The sequence below is a fragment of the Rhyacophila brunnea genome, unplaced genomic scaffold, assembly GCF_057557595.1.
Source record: "Rhyacophila brunnea isolate RB1 unplaced genomic scaffold, BYU_Rbru_1.0 scaffold_3, whole genome shotgun sequence".
Lineage (NCBI taxonomy): Eukaryota > Metazoa > Arthropoda > Insecta > Trichoptera > Rhyacophilidae > Rhyacophila > Rhyacophila brunnea.
The window spans coordinates 57,451,925-57,465,543 of record NW_028232965.1 but is presented as its reverse complement, the minus strand read 5'-3'; the positions used below and the strand labels follow the sequence as shown (position 1 = coordinate 57,465,543).

The following is a 13,619-nucleotide window of genomic DNA, read 5'->3' as shown; positions in this document are numbered from 1 at the left end:
TCCAGTGTCATCATCGAACAAGCTAACAAGCAGATTGTAAACAATCTACCGATAAAAGTTGAAAGCCGGTCAACTTTACACGCTACACGCCGGCGTGTGGGCCTACTGCATCTGCGCAGTAGAGCGTAGTAGCAACCTCCCGGTAAAAAAACGAACTACGTTCTGTCAAAATAGTCGCTAGCTTATTGGCTTCTCAGCGAATGGAAAGTTTTGTGTGTCATCATCACAATCGCAGTAGCTGAATTGCTCGCTTTTAAATTCGCCAACAAACAGTTTGTAAAGTAGCTCAATGTAATTGACGCTTTACCGAAAATTTTGTAACATAATACCTATAATATGATATATAATAATATGACAACGATTAACAATTAATAGACATCTTGAGTTTTCTCTTTTCTTCATAATTTCACCGATTTACCGCCAGCATATCGCCTCTCTTCTCTGAGTGAAGATTCGTTATTCTCTTTAACAACTTTACAATCCTGCCGAGCTCTTCCGTCTTCCCAAACCCAGGCCACATTTGATTGTTCAAATTTAGGGCACTATACTATTGTGTACAATGTACTCCTGAACACCACACTTATTGCAGAGCTGCAAATCTCCGCATAACGACATCAAATCTCTTGCCTATGGTGTGGCCCGAGCTTAGTCTCAATTTCATCTTGAGCTCACTTCTACTCAGAGGCGACTCGACAAACCAAGGCACTGACCGTGGGAAGGTAGTTTGTAGTTACTATATTTCTAGGAATGCCCTGTAGTGGGAATCTATCCACATACTTTGGCACATTTTCTAAATGTACTCATTCCAGACTAAGAGTTCAGTGATCCGTGTCTGATTGACCAGTTTTTTTGCCAGTTCACCCACTTTTTCATTTCTCTCAATTCCCATAATATATGGTGATGGAATCCTTTGAAGATAGGTAATATGTCTACCTCACTATTAAGTTGTTGAACTTATCACTCGATTTTCTAGCATTATTATAAAAGTTTACTAAAGCGTCAATGACATTGAGCTACTTTACAAGCTGTTTGTTGGCGAATTTAAAAGCGGGTGATTCAGCTACTGCTATTGTGACGATGACACACAAAACTTTCCATTCGCTGAGAAGCCACAAGCCAGCGACTATTTTGACAGAACATAGTTGCAGATCATAGACAATAGAAAATATACGTAAAAAACCATGGATAATGATATACACAAGCTAGCGAGTGAAATCATAATATTGTGTTGTTGTTTACCCACTTTTATCGGGCTCTAGCACTATGAAGTGGAACGTAAATAAACGTAAAATGCTTGTTAAACGTTAAAACCAAGTGTATTTTGCTGCTTTGATCACACATTGACTGCTTTTCTTCTTCTTTTCAGGAATCACTGCAGAGTCATCCATCCTACCTCTCCACTTTCTACGATGGGTCAGAAATCTCTCAAAGGTCTCTAACTCTACCGAGACACAGGCGGCATCTTTCGACAGAATCAGCGCTCCTGCCGCCGTCTCCGTCCCAATACTCGGCCAGCCTCCCGAGATCCAATCTCTCTGCCAGCTCCACCGGCAAAACCATTCTCGACAATTTCTCCACTCATAAGAACGGAGATCTAAAGCTGAGAGATAGTCCCGGAGGAAGCCTCAGAAGACGAGAATATTCACATTCTGGACATCTGATGTCCACCAGTGGACCGTCCAGCTTGGAGAGCACCAACAGAGATTCGCTACGAACGTTAAGGAAGGATTCAAAGAGCGGTCCTTCCTCGCTGGAGAGCCAGTCTTCCCCAGTCAAGAGATATCCGTCCAGCCAAGCCAACAGCAGCGGCCACTCCAGCCTGGAATCGCACTACTCGGACAGAACCCTGAAGCCCTCACCTAGTCATTGCAATTCCCAGAGCGGCACGGGTCTCAGTCGCGCGCAGTCTTTAGTTAAAGTACAAAGCTTACAGAGCTCTCCCAAGAGCCTGCACAAGAATCGGAAGCCACCGCAGACGTCGGGGGACGCCTCGAAAAACAGCAGAAGTTCATCTCCGCGATCTTCTCCCAAGTCGAATCCTCCGACTCCAAAAAAGTGTCCCAGCTCGGGGTCGCCGGCGAAAGTCACGTGTGAGATCGCTAAGCGAGACTCCCCTACCACCGCTATCATGGCTAATTCTAATTCGAATAACTCCATCACTCTTAAAGTTACCACAAATACTACGACGCAGAATGGAACCGGTACAAACACTAAAGTATATGTACAAAACTCTCCGGCAAGATCTGTCATCACATTCGAAAACGGGAAGATCACTGACTCTTCGAAAGGGAGCAATATATTTATTATTAATGATGACAGGCAAACGGTGGCGTTGCCTAGCGCGGAAGAGGAGAAGATTTCTGTCGGCCCTGTCAACGGTGTCATTGAAACCGCTCTGGATAATTTAACTCCTAAAATAGAAAGCTACCCTTCCGAGCCGTATTACCCCAATAATGAACCTGTCAAAGTACAAGAAACTAAATTTAACAAGAATGTAATCAATGACGTGTCCATGAACAATAATAGAAAACTGTCATTGCAATTGGGAAACGGCCCATCCAACAACGGATTAAGTTATAAGAATCAGCTGAAGAATCATGTCGAAGCCGTTTCTAACCCGGGAACTCCTGCCATACATAATAATATTTTAGCTTTTGATGCCGTCGGCAACAGCGATCCTACGACACCGACTAAAAGCTTTGACAATTTAGTCGGATCTATCGGAAATTTAAGGTACTATGAAAAAAACACGCTCGCATCTTCGAACAGTCTTTTAGGATCACAAAATAAACTCAATTCCAACAGTGACCTCAAAAGTGTCGACTTGATGAAGAAGGCTACCGCATTACATTCTATGAATGGCAAATCAACATCCCAAGGCAGAATCAACTCTGATTCTATCGCTAACATCTTAGCTAAGTCATCAGAAAACAAAAATGCAATTGTCATCGGATCTGAACCCAATTTAGCGTTAAAAAATCAAGACAATCAAATTTGCCGCGTCAAAGAGGTAAATTCGTCAATTGAAAAAATTAGCAGCATGGATAATAACGGCAAACAGAAGAGGTATAGCTTGAGCAACGAAATCAAAAATGAAAATTCTGAGCTTTACAATTTTCCTAGCCTTAGTGATTTGAGTTTCAATTTTACAAGCCTGGCCGCCCAGAAGATTTTGAAAGGAGTGAGCATCAACAGTGTGGACACTCTCGTTGAGCTGAACATGGCCGCCAACGGAACGGAGAAGCAAAACAACTGCGACGTTACAGTCTGCACGGATTTTGGCCTTGTATAATTCTTATGAATAATGTTCTGTTAATAATGTAGATTTAGAAGATAACTTATGCATTTTCTAACGTGATTATAATCATTATTATTTTTGAAATATTTGATATATCCGTATTGTAAATTTAGTACAAGAATTATTAGAGATTTTAACTAAGGAAAGATAAAATGTTTTGCATACTAACGAAATATTACTAAACCTTGTATTTAGAGTTTTATTATTAATTAATTATTGTAGAAACATTTATATGAAAACAGCAAAATGTATACATATTAACAACCCAATTACATGCTTTAAAACACATCTTAGTATTACTGATATCCATATAATAAAATTATTCTGCTTATGTCATCATTGTAATCAGCCGGAGTCGAACCACTGCTGGATGAAGGCTTCCCCTATGTAAATACATTCAATAAACAAAATAAAATCATTATCAAGCAAAGACGTTAGTAGAGTAAATGAATGTAACTTGGTAAGTATAATTTCATAAGTAAACTGATTAAAAATAAATGAGAATTTTCAAAGTTAACTCAAAATTAATCTTTTTAAGTCTAAATCTTGCATAAAACCCAGCCTGTTTATATAGCCTATCTATAGACCAATAATTTAGATTTACCACCAGCGAAAAAAGCTTTCATAGACAAGAATCATTAGAAACAGATATGTACCAGTATCAACCAGTGACGAAGGGTGGAGGTAGGCTATTTAGATCCGCCATAAATAATGCAAATTAAATTCAGTCAGTTATACGTATTTGTTTCCATTGAAGTAAGACTACAATTTACAGATGGTGTTGGTTAGTTTTTAAAATTCAATTAAACCCTGCGAAACCACGCCATAATAGATTAGAGTCAAAAAATATCCGTCTATCCATAAAATATGCCATAAAATGATACATATTTTTGGATATTTTATAGAAAGAATAATATTTTTTATCTATTATAGTGGGTTTATGCAGGGCTTAATGAATTAATAAAAAATGAATCTCAAATATTAGTAATATGTATTCTTAATCCAACGAAAACAAATAAGTATGAATGAAAAAGTGTGCTCTATTTTGTCGAATCGCCCATAACATACCAAAACTATTATGGTTTTATTTAGGCAAGGTTTAATTGATTTTTAAAAACTAACCAACACCATCTGAAAATTGTAGTCTTAATTCAATAAAAACAAATACGAATGACCAACAACGTTTTATGTGCACTATTTATGTCGGATCAACAGCCTACCTCCACCCTTCGCCACTGGTATCAACCCTTTTTCTAGGAAATGACAATATTCACAGAATCTGCCAAATATTTGCACATCTACTACATTCAATGATTAACTTGAGATCTATATACTCAGTGGAGTTCCGTGAGGGTAGGCAGATTGAGCGTTGCTTGGGGGCGGCAATTTATCGAAGGAAGTTGAATCATTAGTTATAATATAGAAATAGGTACACAAACTTAGTAATAATGCAAATATCTTTCCGTTAAAAAAATCAGTCCACCGGTTGGAAACTTCTTCTTCTTCTTCGATGGCGCTACAGCTCAAGTCGAGCCCTGGCCTCCTCCACCGCCGTCCTCCACCGCCGTCCTCCACCTCCCCCTCCTCCACCTCCTTCTCCAGCCGGAATGGTCCTCCGCACATCTTTTCCAGTTCATGATTTTTAGCAGCTGGTTGGCATCTTTTGTAATGTTGTCACCCCATCGTGTGCATGGCTTTCCCACTGGCCTTTTCCCCACTGGATTTCCTTCGAGGATCTTCTTCGGTATCCGTGACTCAGGCATGGGCGGCAATTAATCGAAGGGCAGCGAATCGACGAGAATGATTAGTTATAATATAGAAATAGGTACACAAACTTAGTAATAATGCAAATATCTTCCGTTAAAAAAATCAGCCCACTGGTTGGAAGCAAAATGTATTAATTAATATAACAGGTTTAACAAGACTGTAATTTTTTTGTCGGGTTCGCGATGTCTAGTTTACTTCCGTTGTCCTTGGATCTCACGTCCTTGATTGACCAGCAATGATACGTGCAGATTTGCAAATTATATTTGAATTATAGATAAGTAAGTACTATTACCAAATACTTAGTCTCGAATACCGCATCAGGCATTTAGCATCGATATTAAAATGCCCCTGTAAAAGGTTGCACAGCCCTGCAGTACAAACGGAACGCTTCAAGCTTCGTTGTTGCGAACGCATTTTTTTACGCGAAGTCCCTTTGCAAATACCTGCATCCGACCTTGAGCAAGAAGGACGGACGTAAGTCCCGTTGTTCGGCCAAGCAACTTCCCCTCACCCCACAGCCGTGGCGGCCCTCCCACGTCTCATTACCTACCAACAGGCTTTTTGGAAAAAAAGTTTTCAGTTCGCAATTAACCCCTAAATAAACCGGACGCGGCAAAAATCGTTCCTCGACGGACGCGTCGCTCCTGCGGGAAGCGGCGTGGTCGCCAGGACAATCCGGACGACATGTTACCCTAAATTGATATCAGTGCGCCCCTTTTGCCGATAACGTATTAATATTGATTCCCATAATTATCTCGGAACGCGCACCGCGTCCCCGATAAAGTGCCCCGGCGCCGATCGCGCCATTGTGTGAACAAATAACACAAAGTGAATGTGCGGTAGCTAAATCTAAGACTCCTTCAAGTGTAATTAATGATGTATTCCTAACCTGTCTGGAACTTAATGTAATTAAACGTCCCTGCGCAGGGAAATTGTCAAATGAAAGACGTGTTTTATCTTGAATTATATGTCCTGATGTCCACACAACCCTCAATCAAGGTGATACTCGTGAAGAACGCTGCCAGCATACATGTGAGTTCTCCACCCTTTTCTTCTCCGTATCATTCTGGCCCCCGAACGTGGTGCGACAGGAACCGATGGGTTCCGCGAACGTACGCCCTGAGAAACCCAAGTGTGTGACATCAAAAACCCATAGTTTTGTGAATTTTATAAATAAAAATAAATTCTCTGGCGCCCTATTATTAAAAACCCTAAACAAACATAAAAATATAAACTCGCCCACGCTACATACCGATAAAACATAGTGAAAATGAAGAGACAAAGAAATCCGACAAGAATAAATTCGCGCGTAAACCAAACAAGATAAAAATCAAAACCAGGGGCGTTCAACCTAATACACAGTGTTTAAAAAAATTTATTGCGAGCCGCCAAAAATTAAAACGACGTTAATGTCCATGATGAGAAATCAGTGCAACGAAACCCGAAAATGCCACGAACGTGGGTTCTCACAGAACGGACGTTCCTACGATGCTGCAGCCACCCCGTCTACCGGCAGCTGCCGGGGACCACCGACACCGGAGGTCCTGGAAAAGTCCAGGGTATAACCTGCCTGTCAAGGTCGCCCCCCTCTGCCCGACGACCCCTAGCACGAGAACTCAGCCCTGTCTTCGCATCCCCGCGTCAATCTTGCGACGGCGTCGCCGGACCCGAGCACACGTCCAAATTGCACCTCCCGCCGAACGACACCTGATCTCCGCAACCCTCCGCCTACCCCTGAATAGGCAACCCAGCCCCGACCACTGCAGCAGTCCGAAGAAGCCGATCATGTGACGACACCCTACCGAACCCGGCTACCCTCCAGAATCGTTGGCACTTGCCGAGAAAAATCTCGCAAGACGAAATGGCATCTCCGACGGCACGAGACTCATAATCCGTTGAGCGTCCCGCTCGCGGATCGAACAAACGACCTAATGAAAACCTATCAATGTGCTACCAACGCGAACCATTCGGAACCCCCGAATTTATTAGTAAGATTTTCTTTGTTTCATCGATACACACCCCATGCATTTTACTGGACCCTGTCCGATACCTGATACGAAATTAGAGACAAAAGAAGGGGGAGCGTTTATTACCAAATACTTAGTCTCGAATACCGCATCAGGCATTTAGCATCGATATTAAAATGCCCCTGTAAAAGGTTGCACAGCCCTGCAGTACAAACGGAACGCTTCAAGCTTCGTTGTTGCGAACGCATTTTTTTACGCGAAGTCCCTTTGCAAATACCTGCATCCGACCTTGAGCAAGAAGGACGGACGTAAGTCCCGTTGTTCGGCCAAGCAACTTCCCCTCACCCCACAGCCGTGGCGGCCCTCCCACGTCTCATTACCTACCAACAGGCTTTTTGGAAAAAAGTTTTCAGTTCGCAATTAACCCCTAAATAAACCGGACGCGGCAAAAATCGTTCCTCGACGGACGCGTCGCTCCTGCGGGAAGCGGCGTGGTCGCCAGGACAATCCGGACGACATGTTACCCTAAATTGATATCAGTGCGCCCCTTTTGCCGATAACGTATTAATATTGATTCCCATAATTATCTCGGAACGCGCACCGCGTCCCCGATAAAGTGCCCCGGCGCCGATCGCGCCATTGTGTGAACAAATAACACAAAGTGAATGTGCGGTAGCTAAATCTAAGACTCCTTCAAGTGTAATTAATGATGTATTCCTAACCTGTCTGGAACTTAATGTAATTAAACGTCCCTGCGCAGGGAAATTGTCAAATGAAAGACGTGTTTTATCTTGAATTATATGTCCTGATGTCCACACAACCCTCAATCAAGGTGATACTCGTGAAGAACGCTGCCAGCATACATGTGAGTTCTCCACCCTTTTCTTCTCCGTATCAGTACATACTAACCTAATTAATTAATCCAAATATTTTTGCCAGTCACTCGCGAGTTTTGAAAGTTGTCAGTGGCGTACATATTTTTAAATGTAGGTATCTGAAACCGTGGACTCGCAATATTGTATATTGAAGCAGAGCTAACATTTAAATTAAATTTAGTAGTAGGTATATATTTTGTTTGTAATGTATCCATACAACACATTTTTTAAATATTGGAGTATGAAAGGATGATAAAAATACTGTATAAAAAATGAGGCATCATTTTGGCGCTACCTAGGGGCGTCACTGAAATCAATCCTAACTCATTTCACAAGTGTATTATGAAAGTTGGTAATTATGCCGCAGATGCCCGCATGAGCTTTATATTTTTTTTTTTTTACGAAAACAGTTTATTCCATGTAGACAATTATATTAAATACCTTTTTCTGTCGGCGTAATTGCTTTTCGATCCAATAATGTTTAAGAATTTAAAATTTGAAATATTCATACATTTTGATGCATCATTATCACACACTAAGATTATATTAGGTTATATTAGGTTGGGGTAGTGAGATCCCCGGGGTTCCAGAGGCTAGCTCAGGTGTCCATCGAACCCCGGATTCACAAAAAAAAAGTAATTCAAACGGTTGGAGTATAAATAAAACACGGTCTTTCGTGCTCGTAACGTGGTCTTCTTATATTTTACATTTTCTTTAAACGTTTACATATTTTGTTTTAACAATAAGTTTCGCAGGTCCTATCCTATCGGAAAGGGGACGCTTACTAATTACTTTTTTCTTTTTCAAACTTCGCGTACCCACGCCATTCCAGCAAATAGCTCTCTCGTGATTGGCCAAATTTTATCGCGTGATCTTTGATTCGGCGAATCACGAGCCTGACCCTGGCGCAGGCGCGTCGAAATTTGGACGTTGCCGACAAGCGCGGCAAAATTTATTATATTTAAATACTTATATTTAGTCTTAAAATTATCGCTTTCATCCATCATCATTTATACTTTTTAAATTAAATTAAATTTATCTTAATTACACCTCCGCCCAATATGTCATTTTCACACACCGGACGAAGGCCCTTACTTATAAATAAAAAATACTTACGTGGTTGAGCAAGGAATCAGATTAGATGTTTTATGAAGCCGTTTCTAGAGGTCAGGGTTACGTTTCGACTTGAACTACTAAATGATTATTTTACACCGGGAGAAGCCCGCCTGTAACAGGGGTGTATCAATTCGCCCCATCTGGATTAAAGTCGAAAGGTACGCCCTGATCTCATCGGCCACCCAACCAATTCCTTGTTCATCCGTTAAGTACATGGCATGATAACAGTTTATAAAAAAATTCAACTACAATCTAACTATTCTAACAAAAAAAAAAAAAAAAACAACTAACTTTACGTATTGTTTCGATATTTATTTTGATTACTATTTTCCTGCTCAAAGCAATGCTCCTGAATAAGTCAGAGTTTGATTTATTTTCCTTTCTTATTATCATTTGTCATAATTTATTATTATTTTATTTTTCTCCTGTAATGTCGTGCGTTTATTTTGTTTTCGTAATGTTTTTATTATTCTTCTCGTTCTTTTATACTAGTCAGCGGAGGGGTCGTGGAGCTGCAGTCTTTGACTCTTGGGCTGTCCAGTTTTTTTGTATTCCGAGAGGCTACATTTGTAGACGTTTGGCCCTCGTTCGGAATTATAGTTTCGTGTTACGTTTTTCTTCTTCTGGTGCAATAGGAGCGTACCTCGTTTGGCGTCGTCTGCCTTTGCAACCAGGGCGTGGTAGTGGCGTTACTATTGAGCCAGGCTCGTTTCGAGCAGCGGATATCCTTCTGTGGAAAGTTTTCCACTCATCTGCTGGTCTCTGGAGTATCACCTCATAGATGGACAGGTACTGTGTCTCCATCTGTTCCTATTACTGCGGGCAAGGCATCGTATAGCGGTACAACGGCCAGGCTCGTTGACGGCGGCACGGCTTTCCCACAGGTACTAGGATGGATTTTCACAATAAGTATCCTTTTCCCTTTCTTTTTTTTTTATAGATGGTTACACTTCGGAGGTACCTCTTGTTGTTTCACGATATCTTTCAGGCGTCACGTCCCTAGTCTCTCCATGAACCTGCGCGAGAAAGGAGAGTGCGCACTCTCCACACCATCAAGCTTTGGTATCATGAATTTTCGGCTACGCTGCCTTTGGATGCGCTTACTTCGAGAGGTGGCTCCCTTTGTGCTTCCAAATTGTCTTCATCTGTATTTATTCTTTCTCTTTCTTTAGTAATTTATTCGTTCATTAGACTTCCTGTACTTTAAATTTATTCGAGTTTACTTTATTAATTACTCCTACCCGATACATTAAATAGCTACTAATTTTATATAAAATATTCCCATTGTACTTATGGTACTTACTATCACATTTAATATTTTACCCTAATACCCATAATTATTTTGCAACATTGTATTGACTGTATAAATCACATTGATATTAAAAATTGAAATATTCCACCCTCTCATTATATTTATTTCTGAATCAGTACACTTAAAACTGTGTAATTAACTTTATTTTTAGTGAAACCCATTTTATTTAAAAAAAATTGTTGTTTCGTTTTACGCGCCCGACATCCTATTCCAAAGGCGCGCCGCGCCGATTTGCGGTGCCTCTCACGTTTTATTATTATTATTATTTTTATTTTTTTTCATTATTGAAACCCCATTGAGAAATTTACGGCTTATTGACTCATTTGTTTTTTTATCACAAGCATACAATCTCTACTTTCATCCTCTTATACCTAATTTTAACTTATTATTAAAATTTAACATAACAACTAACACTTCGTCGAGTGATGCCTTATTATTCCCGTTCCGTTTTCGCTGTGTTAAATTTACGATTGGTAATTTGTAAAGAAATAATAGTGACGGTCGTATACTATTTTCCTCGTTTCTCTTTGGATTCAAATTATTAACACGGCGTAACTTTGAAACAGGTTTCGCGCTACTGTAGAATATCCTCTTTCCCGTTTATAAAATTGTTTGCGATTTTCAATGTTAATGTTTTCGAATTCATTCATATTTACTTTATTTGAACGGAAAGAATTGGCGTCACTTTGCGAAGTGTTATTTTTAAAACTAGAATGTACATTTTTCGTACTAATGAACTTAAGATTACAAGGCTCAGAAAGTTGGTCCTTAATTAACTTTATATCCGTAATTAGAAGAATTTCCGGATGTTTTATTCGTATAATCTACACATTTCACTTCCAACAGGAACTCGGCGTTCACCCTTGACTCGAGGGTTGGCGACTGGTCCTGCTTCATCTCCTCGTGGTCGAGCCTGCGCCCGCACAGCTTCTTTGATTCCTCTCAGCTTGCGCGCCTTCTCAGCCCTCTTGTGAGGCTCCCTGGCCTCGCGTTTCCTTTTTCTCTCCTCACCGAACATCCCGTGGTCGACTAGGGTACACGACATGTTAGTGATACCCTAGGAAAATCGGCATTTTGCTCGCCGTTTTTCGTCGTGAGTGGGCCGTGGCCTCTACGAGCCCTCCTCGCTGGATACCGTCGATGATGTGTCTGGTCTCCATAGGTGGGATTTGTGCAGCCATTCGTCGTACTGGAGACGCGCTGGAGCTACGGTCTCCAGCACGACGCTAGGCGCGGTCAGCTCCGTATGTGGACTGTCTTCGAACACCAGAGGGCTCTCCCGGTTTGATGTTGGAGACAGCACTTCTTCTTCGATAAGGGTTACGTCGGAGTCCACTTTTTATTTAACCATTTCTTGGTTGTTCCGGCTCCTGGATCATAAACTTTTATTTAGCGTTCGCGGGCGTAAATTTTATTTCGCGGGTTCGGAAGAATCCATGCGATTCTTCGAGCTTCACGTTGCCAAGGCGCCATTGAGATCCCCGGGGTTCCAGCGGCTAGCTCAGGAGTCTATCGAACCCCGGATTCACAAAAAAAAGAAATTCAAACGGTTGGAGTGTAAATAAAACACGGTCTTTCGTGCTCGTAACGTGGTCTTCTTATATTTTACATTTTCTTTAAACGTTTACATATTTTGTTTTAACAATAAGTTTCGCAGGTCCTATCCTATCGGAAAGGGGACGCTTACTAATTACGTTTTTCTTTTTCAAACTTCGCGTACCCACGCCATTCCAGCAAAAAGCTCTCTCGTGATTGGCCAAATTTTATCGCGTGATCTTTGATTCGGCGAATCACGAGCCTGACCCTGGCGCAGGCGCGTCGAAATTTGGACGTTGCCGACAAGCGCGGCAAAATTTATTATATTTAAATACTTATATTTAGTCTTAAAATTATCGCTTTCATCCATCATCATTTATACTTTTTAAATTAAATTAAATTTATCTTAATTACACCTCCGCCCAATATGTCATTTTCACACACCGGACGAAGGCCCTTACTTATAAATAAAAAATACTTACGTGGTTGAGCAAGGAATCAGATTAGATGTTTTATGAAGCCGTTTCTAGAGGTCAGGGTTACGTTTCGACTTGAACTACTAAATGATTATTTTACACCGGGAGAAGCCCGCCTGTAACAGGGGTGTATCAGTAGGTTAGGTTATGCCAGGTTAGGATAGGTTAGGTTAAGTTAGGTTAGGTTATGCTAGGTTAGTATAGGTTAAGTTAGGTTTGGTTTGGTCTAAAAATAAAGTTATAAGAACTCATGCGGACATCTGTGGCACATTTACGTGAAAGTTTTTTGTTCATTACAAAAAAAAATAAACAAGAAGATTATAATGTATTTTTTCTTCATTTTATCTTTTATTGTTGAGATGTTATAACAAGCCAAAGTTTTGTTTAACACAATATAATGGATTTCAAACATTGCTTACGCTCATGATCAAAAATAAAGATTTTAGGGTAGGTATATATGGGAGATTCCGATCTCTATAGGTAGGTACCTTTTATCAATATAGTAATTACTACTACCTAGGCTACTTTTTATCAATATAGTAATTAGTATATTATTGTAAATGTCAATATTATAAAATTGGGAATAAAGCAGAGCGTTGGAGCGGAGGTCAGAGCAGGAGCACGGAGCACTGGAGCAATGAGATTTTACCCGGAGCAGCAGCGGAGCTGGAGCACCTAAAATTTGTAGTGCTCCACTGCTCCGGATGTTTTTTTTTTATTATTAAATTTTCATCTTAAAATCCAATGAAAATAGTATTTGAGTTATTTGAAATATGGCAGCACTGCTGAGTGATAAATAACCTCATTTTTTTGACAGAAGAGGCAAACAATGAGAGACGATTTGCTGTTACAATAGAATTATTAATAATGAAAATGATGATTATTTTAAAACATTTTATTTTTTGAACATTTGTATACATATAATACTTACTGGAACGGAGCAACTCTAAAAAGGGTCCGCTCCAACACTGAAATAAAGCCTTTTTTAATAGATTAGTGATGTCCGTGGTTATAGCAATTTTCAAATTACCTTTTGACACTCGGGCTCTAGAGTGTCACTAGATGTGTAGGATTCTCATATAAAACCGTATCTTCAATTAATTTATTGTTAATATTTTGTAACAAATATCTCACTAAATTATTGTAAAAATATTTTTGTGTGTATTAAGCTTAAAATAAATAACCATCGTGTCATGTGAGGTCAGCGACGACTTTCTTTGGCGTTGATGACCCAATCGATACGTCAGAGGATTTAAATGGGTTTTGAAACAG

The 13,619-nt window shown here is 40.3% G+C and overlaps 1 protein-coding gene across 2 annotated transcripts in view; it reads left to right on the top strand.

Moving 5' to 3' along the window:
- Positions 1-3,578, top strand: part of ko (Stork-head domain-containing protein knockout) — a 364,781-nt gene extending 361,203 nt beyond the window's left edge. For both annotated transcript variants that reach the window (XM_085952081.1, XM_085952082.1), the window contains one exon: positions 1,367-3,578. In XM_085952081.1, coding sequence (XP_085808207.1) covers positions 1,367-3,292 — 1,926 coding nt within the window. In that variant the 3' untranslated portion in view covers positions 3,293-3,578. The remainder of the gene's footprint in view (positions 1-1,366) is intronic.
- The last annotated feature ends 10,041 nt before the right edge of the window (positions 3,579-13,619 follow it).